The sequence below is a fragment of the Chenopodium album genome, chromosome 22 (genome assembly GCF_948465745.1).
Source record: "Chenopodium album chromosome 22, dcCheAlbu1.1, whole genome shotgun sequence".
Classification (NCBI taxonomy): Eukaryota; Viridiplantae; Streptophyta; class Magnoliopsida; order Caryophyllales; family Amaranthaceae; genus Chenopodium; species Chenopodium album.
In genome coordinates, this window is record NC_137855.1 from 31,872,213 (window position 1) to 31,884,407 (window position 12,195).

Here is a 12,195-nt window from a genome sequence, read left to right on the forward strand (position 1 = left end):
TGACCACTTTATTTGTGGCATCTAAACTATCAAGGTATATTTGATCGACAGTCTATGGGCCTTTCTCGAAAAGGTTCTATGTAGAGACCATGTTAATGTAATTAGCTAGGTTTCTTCTTGATGGCCATCTATTTAGAGATAATGATATTATTACATGAGCTGCTTTTCAATGTGTATTTTCCATATCTATGCCTTACAAGGCCCTATACCTTTCAGATTATGTTTGTACAATGGCAGCTTGGCCTCCTGTTAGCTGACCATATTATGGTCCCTGGGACATGCTGTGTTTACGTGCTGTTGGACTAAAAATTTCAGGATGAATAACTCAATTGAGCAACTGCATGCCCGCAATGTGGATTATGATGCCAATGTTCTGGTAAGCTGCTTATTTAGCTTAATGAACCTCATAGCTCCAACCTGTATTGCCATTGCTTTTAGTATAGTGCTTATTGTTGAGACATTCTTTAACAGTTGATGGTGCATGGAAGCCTTTTGATGGTCATGATTTCTACCAGATTCATTGTTAGAATCTGTTTACAGTCAATATCATAGATAGTTTAACGTGAAATCACAGTATACTAGGGCATGTAGGCTTTATACTATTTTTTTTTTAATGCTATTGACGTATAAGTGCTGGCAGTTACCTATTAGAAGAAAAGGTTTTAATTTTTGACATGAAGGTGGAAGAAATGATGTGGAATTGGGACCAGGAAAGATAGCTAATACCTTTAGACTATATGAAAGAATGTCTGGACAATTTTATTCCTAATATAAAATCACAGTATTTTAAGACTTGTAAATTTGATAAGGGAGAGGATTCCTTGAGCAATTAGAGAAGTAGAGAACTCAAAATTCTATTTTCTCTCTTAGATTAACGGCCCCTTTAAAAGGTGGTAATAAATGGTTGAATCAGCTGTGAATTTGTAGGGTCGTTACTTGGTCAATGTTAAAGGGGTTACTTCATCAGTGTAGTTATAGGGTTACTCGTTTTATTTTTTCAGCAATTTTTTTTTTCTTATTTATGGTACATCTTATATCTATAGCTTTTATTAAAATAGAGTTAAATCATATTCATGAAAATGGATATTTAATGTTCAATATATACATGTATATTTAACAACAATCTATTGTAACAGAAATAAATTTTATTTATTTTAATTATTTGCTCCTACATAAAACCTATAGCTATAATTAACAACAATCTATTATAACAACAATCAAAGAGTCGAATAGAAAGATCAAGGGGGAAAGAAGAGCGTTATTTTTGTTTTCTCTGGTTTTTGTCGTTTGAGACTTGAGCTTTTTTGTATTTTTTAATTTTGATTTTAATTTTTTTACTGGGTCACGTGACCCACCGTGACCTAAGGGCTAAGGTGGGTCCACCACCAAATAAATATAAGTATATAATAAACATATCAATGCAATTATGCAAAGTCTTAAACTCTTGATTATATAATCATGTTAGGTAAACCAAAGTCAATGTTTGACCTAATCTATCTATACTAATCTATTAAAAAGCATTCCTAAGAATGTCTATCTATATTAATTAATTAATAATCTATTAAAAGGCGTTCCTAAGAACGTATGTACGCCACATTGATCCCCTCATTTCGCCACATCACTTACTCAACTCCTTATTATGCCACGTCAACCACTCAACTCCTCAATATGTCACGTCATCCAAACAACCAACAATTTTCCATGTTGTCTCAACTATATTGAAAAAAAAATATATAGATGAAAGGGTTCGTACACTTGACATCTTAGACGAAAGGTTATTGTTTAACCATCTAAGCTAATTGACAATTATGCTTTAACTTTGCACAATAAATAATAGGAAAACATAGGTAAGAAGTATATTATGTGCATTAGCAATTTAGCATTATGGATTCTAATCAATAACTATATAAATAATTATTTAATTAGGTAAAAAATATGAATATTTTCTTATAGTAGAATGTATATGTTTTTTTATAGCTATAAATATTTGTGTTAAAGATATGTCAAATCTTTTTTATTTTAAGTAATTTTATTGTATAAGATTGCGAAATTATTTTTGTATAAGATTTGTTTATTTAATAACATTTTATTTTGCAAAACAAAAAATAAAAAAATAATATTAAAAAAAACTAAGGACACTCTAGGAGATGACACATGTCATTATCGGTGTGTCTTTTAGTATTTAGTTATTGATTGATGATTAACTAGATGAAATCCGTGCAATGCACGCTTTGTTAGTGTTTTTAAAACAATTATTTTAATTACTGTGCTAAAATTGGTTATATATATTTAGATAAATTCCTAATATCAAAAGATAATATTTTATATTTAATTAATTTAAATTAAAAAATCTCATTCGCCAATTTTGCTTACGTGGCATTTGAATTAATTAATTGTAAAAGATTTTAATAATCTCTTATTTAATTGGTTGTATTTTAAATATATAATCATACATGGCGCGCTAAGAAAATTAGATCTCACGTGGCTTCTAAAAACTCGGGGAAAAACTCCCCTATGTGTGTGTGTGTGTGTGTGTGTGTGTGTGTGTGTGTATATAACCATTGATTTGTTATAAGAATACCTTGTAGTTGAATTATGGGTTCTAATCAATAACTGTATATTAGTTATTTTATTAGGGAAAAAATTATGAATATTTTCTTTTAGTGGAATGTATATGTTTTTTTATTTTACAGCTAAAAATATTTGTGTTAAAGATATGCCAAATCTTTTTTATTTAAAATAATTTATTGTATAAGATAATAATAAAAAAAGGACAAACCAGAAGATGACATATGTCATTGGTGGTGTGTCTTTTAGTATATAGTTATTGATTGATTTAATCTCAAATAAGTCAAAGCGTCTATATTTACAATTGTCAATAATAAGAAATATTTACTATTATAAAAAATAAAAAATTTATTTTGCATGAACTTATCTAAACTTACGTGCCTCAAATGTCAAACGGTGTCTACATTCTTGTTCGACAAAACTTATCACTTTCATTTCACAAGTAGATGGCAATTATGGAAGCAAAAACTACTTGTCAACTAGTAGCTTGTAGTAAAGGTTGGCAGTCAAAGCACTAGATGTTTATGTTACTAGTATTTGGTGAAAAAAAGTTGTTGGACAAAGCCAAGATCTTGTGTAACGGCTAAGACAAATCAAGATCTTGTGTATTCCCCTATCCCTCGCTTTGACAAAGCCGAATCGCCCAACTGCATTGAAAGAAGATCCAGTGTGACGAGAACTCATCCAATGCGGTTTTGTTCTCTCAAGTTACACAGTCTATTGCTCTCAGCAGTACTTCATTGGTCATACCCTCAATGATGCCTATCAGTCCCTACTGATTGATTTCAAACCTTCTTTTCATAGATCAAGAGTTCCGGCCCGACTATGATCCCTTAGCTTGGTACAAGGTCGAAAAGAATGCTTTGCATTCCAAGTGGTTTCATGCCTAGAAGGCGCTATCTATGCTACTAAAGTCGGTAAAGGAAATGAATGAAATCAGCTTCTTCAATTCGCATGTGGTAAGCCAAACCCTTTTCTTTTTATTATTTTTAAGCTGCTTTTAGTTCTTCCTTTATAAAGTTATGGCAAATTCCCGAGGAATATGACATGGCCTTTCAGCCCTTCTTACTATAATTTCCGTGGTAGGGTGTTTTAGTTAGCTAGTAAAAGGCTTTAGGAAAAGGCATAATTGTTCTTGTCGGAAGGGCTGGGCTGTAGATAAGATTTTGTTATTTATTCCCCTGTAATATGTACTAGTAGTTCCAATCCATCTAGCAATAAAGCAGTTTTTTTATATCTCAAGCCTGTTTGAAAGCATGTGATAAAGCCTAAGCCATTTTAAGCTTCTTTTCCATTATCTGAGAAGGCTAAAAGTAAGGGTAGATTTCTTTCCTTAATGCTTTCCAAGCACTAAAAAATGTCAATTGCATATCCTTTTTTTATGGTGTATGTTTACACCTGTAAGAAAGGCAAGCAAGAAAAAAGTCTTTATGGCTGGCAACTAGAGGGAGACAGCACGGAGCAAAGCAAAGGGTTAGATTAGAGGGAGAGGGAGCCTCGGGCTTCGTCCCATGAAGCCCCAGGGAACCATGCATTCCTCCCAGGCTGGGCTTTCGCGTGTCCAGAGTCCGATCAGATCAACTAGCGACCGATTAACGGAACAAGGAGTTAAGCAAGGGCCAGGATATTTCTAGAAGAACCTCGGTGAAGTTCGTTAGTATTGTGTTCAATTCCACGGGTTGGCTGGTTGGAAGGATTGCTTTCTGCCATCTGTCTTTCCTTTCTCTCTCTTCTCTTAGCAAAGAAAGTAGAAAAAAAGTAAAACTTTTGGCTTGCTACAAGCTGGGCTCGGGTTTCTAGCTTGGAAAAAGCTTCCCCTTTAGTCGTCAGCTAGCTCGTTCTTGACAGATCCGATCGGCTGTTCACAATTTGGAGTAAAAGGATTTGAACCTTTGCATGCCGATACCAAAAACCGATGCCTTACCACTTGGCTATACTCCATATACGGCCTGGTTCGGACGATATAACGGGGGGAGGAGGGGGGAAAGGTATTTCGAAAAGAAATTCGAGTCGTGCAAGGACGCGGTGATATAACAAGTAGCAAGATTCTCCCTTTAGGATCGACTACAACAAGCTCGTGACTCTAATAAAACAAACAGTAAGCTCTCTGCTCTATTTGCTTGTAATGTTATGTCTATAAAAGTTGGCGAACGCTTCTTGTTCTCGTCCACCCTTCAATGCTTTGCAAGCACTAAGCAAGAGTAGTTCTACCTTACTCTCTTGAATAAGCAAGTCAACTACCTTAATGCAAGCACTAAGTCAACTACCTTCCTTTTTTTTTCATAACCTAGACTAGAGAACTGTTCTAACCTGCCACCGGTGACTTTATCAGAGCTCTACAGGAGAAGAAAGAAAGTCCGAGTCCAATTTCTACAATTGCATTGCCTTACTCCCTATTCTCTCTTAAAACTTTTTAAAGCTCGGCGAGGAAAAATTGGTTAAGAACTATCGACTTTAACCCATAGTAGTTACTGTGAGGATATGCTCGCCTTTGAAATTAAGATGGATGAAGAGGTACTTGAGCCTGGAAGTGATATACTAGAGGAGGGCAAGACATGACCGCGACTTAAAATTCAAGTACCGTTAAAAAGACCAAAAGAACGAGATAGTGATTGCTGTAATAAAGCACAAGCTGATACGAGCCGACCAGAAGAAGCAAAGCTTATATTACCAGATTATGGACACAATCCTCTAAGAGATGGAGAGACCCTTGCCTTTTCTAGGCTCTCCTTGCTTGCTTACTTAGCTCTTGTATTTAAGTAAAATGCAGTAAAACCTATGAATATACACTAGTATGATTAAACACTACTCTATAACTACACATACTAGCATAACGATTGCAAGAGTGAACCAATTTCATACTTTGAAAGCTGCTCGAGCATTCATTATTCCAAACATTTCCAAGTATGAGAAGACAGTTCCACAAAATTTCAGAATCCAGACATATTATGGATCCTTAGATAATACAAGGTACCAATGTACCAGTATTTACGGAAATGTCGATATTTACAGGTGGCTGTAAGGTATGTTACAAGTGTGGTACTATATACAGTTCAAGTTAATACATGATGTGGCATGGAGGGGCTAAAACTCGATGCCACTGTTCAGTTGTACAGAGAACGCAGGTCTGCCAACATTTGAGAGAGGAGTCTCAGCTTTCAGGACAATCCCAGTGCTTCCAACATTCCCATTCCACTTAGACCTACCAAGCTGAAATTTCGCAGCAGAAAAAAATGTAAATATATGAGCCAAAATAGACGATTTCGCAAGACTTTGCATAAGAGAAAGAGTATCGTGTCCAGCCACAAGTCATCTTAATCTGAATTTACATTTGTAACTCAATAATCAATTGAATTTTAAGATAAGATGAAAACTTTCACATGCCATGCAAAACTTCACATATTGCTAGATCTTAAGAAAACCCATAACTGACAATATGAAATTATGAATGTATAATTGGTAGTATAATAGTAATAAAAATAATTTCATACAATTGTAATCACATAAGGTTTAATGTTCAAATATGCACATACTAACAGTGTATTCTTTTCACCTTTTATGAAAGTTTCAAATAAATAAATAAATTAGTTCACATAAGTTCCAAAAATTTAAGATCAATTCAGAAAACAGTAAAAAGAAGTTAAATTCATGGATACAATAAATTCAGCTCCAACTGTTAAAATAAGTTTTATGCAAAGAGCACACACACTAAAAGTGAAAGCAAAACTCTTCATGAAAAAAGAGGGTCAAAACTGTCTGACCAAAAGCTCAAGGGCACTAGGGTTACATCAAAAATATGTACACAAGCTAGTATTTTATCCTTTATGGGAGAATGGAAACAATGCAAATTCTTTCATAATATTTTAATACAGAGGCAAATTATTATTTAAGATACTTCTTATAAAAATGTTCTAGCACTAGCATTCAAAAAAGCAATGATAGCTGAAGAGAAAGTTAGGGGAAAACTAAATGAAGCAATCATAGCCACATACATACTTCATGAAACATGAAAAGATCATAGGATAGTTGCAGAACCTACTACAAAATTACACTTATACCTCTCAATCTCTCAGTCACTTAACCAGTTTTATGCATTCACAAAAATATACTGGAAAATGCATTTGCACTCAGTACCATCACCAAAAGTGCAAGGATACAGATATTAAAAGGACCTCAAGCTGAATTTCAAAATTTGACCAAGGAAAAAGGGCATTAAAATGAAAGCTATGCAGCAAAAGGCAAGAATTAAATAGATAAATCAACAAAGGTCATTGTGCAACTTACAGATACAGATGCAAATGCTGACGAATATGTTGAGTACGAACACCCATAAATGAGATTCAACTCATCCTTGACTGAATGAACAAGTTCTGCCCGTACACCAGGATCACTTCCACCAAAGGTAGGACATAGACTAACAAATAAAAGTAGAGGTATTTTAGTAGATATAATGACAAATCCCATGATTTGGGCCAAAAGCTGTAGAAGTGAAAAAATACAACAGTGCCAATCTTCATGTCTAAAATCCAACATGACGCCATCAGATTATCGGAAAAGTGAAACATTTTGTCGGTTTAATCCCCACCCTAATCAGCACTACATTGACAAACCAAGCCTCGGTACATGAAGCTATAATCCTAAGATATAGGTAGTACAGCATGAAAATCATAATCAGATTTCACTTGAAATTAGACAGAACCTGAAAAGAATGAAAACACGAGGGAAAGTGTAAGGATACAAGGAAGTTCATACTTACTTAAATTGAATGGTTGGCCTCACCAAGAGACCGGAACGCTTCCAAGCCAAGTCTTGTGCAAAACCAAGTGTAAATGACCTATCCGGCAACTGTATCATTGGAGTAATTTGTGTTCCCCATTTATTCTGCAAACACCAATAAAATAAATAAGAAACCAGCTGAAGAAAACAGGACATTTAAAGAATAAATGGGAGAAAAAGCAAAATAGTGTTGAACAGGCCTCTAACCAACCTTGCAAGAGAAACTGAACCTCATTTCACCAGGGTATTGACCCTGAGCTTGAAGCAAACCCCCACAAATAGGAAGAAATGCACTAGTGGTTAGTCCCTCCCCTGCTACATAAGTAAGCTGCCCATTTGGAAACTGTAGATCCATGAATGACTGCAAGGCAAAGCACATAAAGGAAAATTTTAGAGAATATTTAAAATAAACAGCATTAAACACACTAACCATCCTTCATGTACACAATTCATCCAATAGCAGGGACTGTAACAAAAGACATCCTAATAACAAAATTTTCCGAGAAAACAAGATAAGCTTCATTACAACAAATGAATTAAGTAATAAACCATAGAGTAAAAGATCTTGATGGCGCTCCAGTAATAAACCATGGATCTAAGTCATCTTACAAGTACAAAATTAAGCACGGATTCTTATCACCAAATACCTTTAACCATATAGAGTATACAGTATACTGTTGGTTCATACACAATGTTTTGTGCAAACTACAAAAAAGTTATAGAGAAAACCATTTCGCTCAATTTTAGGCATTGGTTCATAGTTTCCAGGTCCCATCTCATGACATAAATAAAATGAGGGGAAATATATTACTTTTACAAAATAAATTACCAATTCAGGGACAAGTGATGATGCAAACTACTGTTAATCAGCAAAAGGTCATAAAGAGATGATGCAAACTTGTCGTTACATTCAGGGACAAGTGATTTGTTCAGTACAAAAAATCTACTACAACATCAATTTTCTTCACCAAGTTCTTTGAATGTGGTCATTGCTCAATTTAAAAAAGCAACTCTAACTAAAATGACAACTAGTGGTGTTATGTACACATTCTGTTGCACCATATCACTAAACTAACTAGAATACATTACTGCTTATAATAATATCTTAAAATTAAAGCAGGGAAGCAGAGAAAAGTTGGTTTTGCTGTCCTGACTGTTTTTTGCACGACATCTGGTTTGCAAGGAATACTGCATTCTGGTTGAAGGCTGTTTACTCTCCTGACTGGACTGTGGAGAGGGTTAAAGCTGAAGTTTGCTGGAGAATTCAACATTTAATTGATAAGAGATGGACTGCAGCTAATTGCAAATGGTTTTTATAGCCTAAAAAAGTCTGTATAATTTGTATAGTTTGTAGTTTTGGGGTTTGGTTGTTTTTGTTAAGCTTGTCTTCTTGGGAGAGGATCTGTTTTGGATTTGTTTTGTCCTAATTTTGTTGGTTGTTGTTAGGGAGATTCCCTAGGAGAATTCCCGTTTTTTATGTACATACTCCTTTGTTTAATATATTACTTACCAAAAAAAAAAAAAAAAAAAAAAAGTAACATTGAGAATTCCCGTTTTTTATGCTAATTGAGCTGCAATTTTCTAAAACACTTGTGTACAAAAATGAATAACTAAGTAACACAGAGCCTGTGAATCCTGTCAAGCTAGCAAGGGCAATCACCAAAAAAAATCACAATACAAAAACTACTGCATTCCATTATTTTTCATACAATACTCAGTCCTCTTTTCCTTACTCCTGACATAAAAAGAAACCTCTTCTTTAACCATGTGCTGTCTTACAGGAGAAATATAAGAGATGACAGATGCTTTAAAGTAAAATAGCAACTTAACAAGGTAGGGTTAACTACGTCTTGGAGGAATTAAAACCCTTCAAAATACAACAAATGTAACATCTCATATGAAATGCCTTCAAATTTATGCCAGAAGAGTTGAACTTACACAAGCCAAAGGATTGAGACAGATCATTGACATCAAAAGCCACCTTCTGTGCTTAGTCCATACTGCTGGACATAGGGAGTGCAAACCATTCTAAAAACAAATGCAACATATAGGCAATTAAAATCCATCTGGAAAAGTAAAAGAAACTTGTTACGGAGAAAACCTATAATCATACATATCTAGGCATATTGATGGTAGAAGGGTCAATCTAACACCTTTTCTTTCTAATACAAGGTTAAGGCTGCAAATGAATGAGCAACCCCGCACCCCCACCCCCCTTCTTTTTTCAAGCCAAAGGCAACTTGCACCTGTAGTCTATTAATAGTGTAACAAATCCATAGTTGATTAGAATTAATTAAGTTGAACCATAATTTCAAAAGCTCAAAAAAGATCTCAAGTCAAGGCTTTATGAGTAGGTTAGATAGAGATGCATCAAAAGTTTTGCAAGAATGCTTATAAATCATTTAAGAATATATTTCATCCACTTTTAATTAATTAAACATTCTGAATCAAAGTTAGAAATAGAGATGATGAAGAAATGGATCAAAATCAGGTTAAATGGCTTGTTTTGGAGCATTGAGGCATATTGACAAACCTCATGAAGCAGAAAGATCAATATCATTATGCAACATACAAGATTGCTTTTTAAAGTGAGGAAAGAAAACCCAATTGTGATTTATAGATTATTATGACAGGGTAGTTTCATAGCAATAATGTATTTAGATTCACCTTATCAACTATGTTTTATAAGCAAGATACAGACAAAGAGCAGAACGCACCTTCCTATCATAACCATACCAAAGCAAGTGCTGCTTGGATAGATGAACTGGCAAAAGAAGTGTTGTATCACGAATAAAGAGAAGAGGTCCAAGCTGGACCAGAAACAAAGACGAATTATGAGTTCCTGATGTAGAGCTACCACTTGATGCCTCAAGTCTCCATAGATCACCACGCGCAACAACAGAGCTTTGAATGTCGCGAGTTCTACTGTCATAAGCAGATGTAACATTTACAGTCCCCTAAATACACAAATAATAAGATGTTTCAGAGACAAGGTGAAGAACCAAGACAGAGCAGCATACATACATTTTTACGTATCATGTGTGCTTATAGAAGAATCGAGAATAAAATGAGATTATGTTTTATATGAAAACTTGTATGAACTTATCATCACTGTAGCATAACTTATGTGTGAGTGTGTCAAAACTTCTATTTATAGTGCAAAACTTATATTTATTGCAGCAAAATTTTTTTTGTCAGAATTTATTTTCTTTGAACTTATTTGGTCTGATATTATCGAACTTATCTTAATTGAATAAAAATTATTCTTTCTAAAATAAATAAAATAATTTGACACACTCACACATAGACAATATATCATAGACAGTAAGACAGTGGTTTATAACATGACATTGCAAACAGTGTAACTTCAAGTATTATATCAATGTAAAAAGAAACCCAAAATGAATTTCCTTCCAAATTATCAAATCAAAACTATAAGTAAACATAGACAATATATCATAGACAGTGGTTTATACCTGAGATTTACCGAAAAGACCAGCAATTTTAAGGTTAAACCCCGAAAGCTCTTCATCAGCAACTCCATCGATGCCGGCTTCGGATTTCTCAGAAAACCTTAAATCCCCCCATTGTTCTGCCAATGAACCCAATTCCTCCCTAACCAATATACTCATATCACTCCTCTCCCCGCCATTATCAGCATGATGAAGCTTCACCATACCCTTATCACTATCATTATGCATAAACGGCACCGGAATCGACCGAAAAAACTGCTGAACCAACCCATTTACACAAGCCCCAAAATCAGCCCCAGCTTGACCTATCCTATTCCCAATATCAAAAATCCCAGTAATCCCAGAATTATCAATTGCAAGCCCAAAATCCCTGGGCACAAAATTCTGGGTAGGAAACTCGAATTCGACATCGAAAAGCTTAGTACTCGGAGGATTAGGCCACGCAAATGAAGGCGGCGCAATATGAGATTGAATCAACCCAGTAAAACCTTGTGCTAGCTTATCAGCCAAGTCTTGGCCGTGTCGCTGCACCTCTTCCCAAGCTTCAAACGATCTCTCAACCGACATTCGCCGCCGAATTCAATCCTCTTCTTCCTCTCTCCACCCCAGAAAAATTAATCACACCCAACAAAATATTATGGATTGAACATTCAAAACGATGAAGACTCGAAGTGAAATTTGATGATCTGAGGTGAAATGGGGATGTTAGGGTTTATATTAGGAGGAATTTGGGGGAAAATATCTTCTTCCTCTCTCCACCCCAGAAAAATTGATTATACCCAACAGAATATTATGAGTTGAACATTCAAAAGGATGAAGAATCGAAGTGAAATTGGATGATCTGAGGTGAAATGGGGAAGTTAGGGTTTATATTGGGAGGAATTTGGGGGAAATTGGGGAAAAGGGGGAAGAAGAAGAAGATAAGAGTGAGAAAGGAGTGATGGGCGGAGGACGAAAAAGTCGGCGAGAGAGAAGGGGAGGAGAGAGCGGTTAAAGCGGTGTTGACACGTTTTTAGGAAGAAATTATTTTTTGTGGATTTGAGAAACTAATTTTGGAAAATATAAATAAAAAATCTTTATTTGTGTTTGTGTTTGTGTTTAAGGTTATGGAACATGATTGGAATTTTGCTTTTTTTTGAGATGGAATTTTTTTTTTTTTTTTTTTTTGACAAATTTGAGATGGAAATTAAAGGATAATGATGGGATGTAAAAAAAATAAAATAAAATAAAAAAATAAAAATAAAAAATAAATTAAAAAAAAAACATGTGGAATTGATTCAAATTTAGATAGGTTGTTGGCTTCAAAAAAAAAAGATAGGTTGTGAACTTGTGAGGCGTTTGTAGGTGAATTGATGTGTTTTTGTATTGATAGTGTCTT

The 12,195-nt window shown here is 34.6% G+C and overlaps 1 protein-coding gene across 1 annotated transcript; it reads right to left on the reverse strand.

Moving 5' to 3' along the window:
• Nucleotides 1–5,405: 5,405 nt before the first annotated feature.
• Nucleotides 5,406–11,846, reverse strand: LOC145605227 (uncharacterized). The gene is made up of 7 exons (XM_081661265.1): nt 10,821–11,846; nt 10,062–10,301; nt 9,283–9,372; nt 7,556–7,705; nt 7,325–7,449; nt 6,853–6,982; nt 5,406–5,778 (listed from the first exon to the last, which is right to left on the reverse strand). The coding sequence occupies exons 1-7, from the start codon at nt 11,382–11,384 to the stop codon at nt 5,653–5,655; spliced, it is 1,425 nt and encodes a 474-aa protein (XP_081517391.1). The 5' UTR covers nt 11,385–11,846; the 3' UTR covers nt 5,406–5,652.
• Nucleotides 11,847–12,195: the final 349 nt, after the last annotated feature.

Bases quoted from the DNA above. Each gene is read 5' to 3' on its own strand.
- LOC145605227 (XM_081661265.1), bottom strand. From the start codon at position 11,384: ATGTCGGTTGAGAGATCGTTTGAAGCTTGGGAAGAGGTGCAGCGACAC. The intron at 10,302-10,820 runs GTATAAACCACT...TTGTGTATTTAG, and splicing joins GTCTTTTCGGTAAATCTCAG to GGGACTGTAAATGTTACATC. The intron at 6,983-7,324 runs GTAAGTATGAAC...TTTATTTGTTAG, and splicing joins AGGCCAACCATTCAATTTAA to TCTATGTCCTACCTTTGGTG.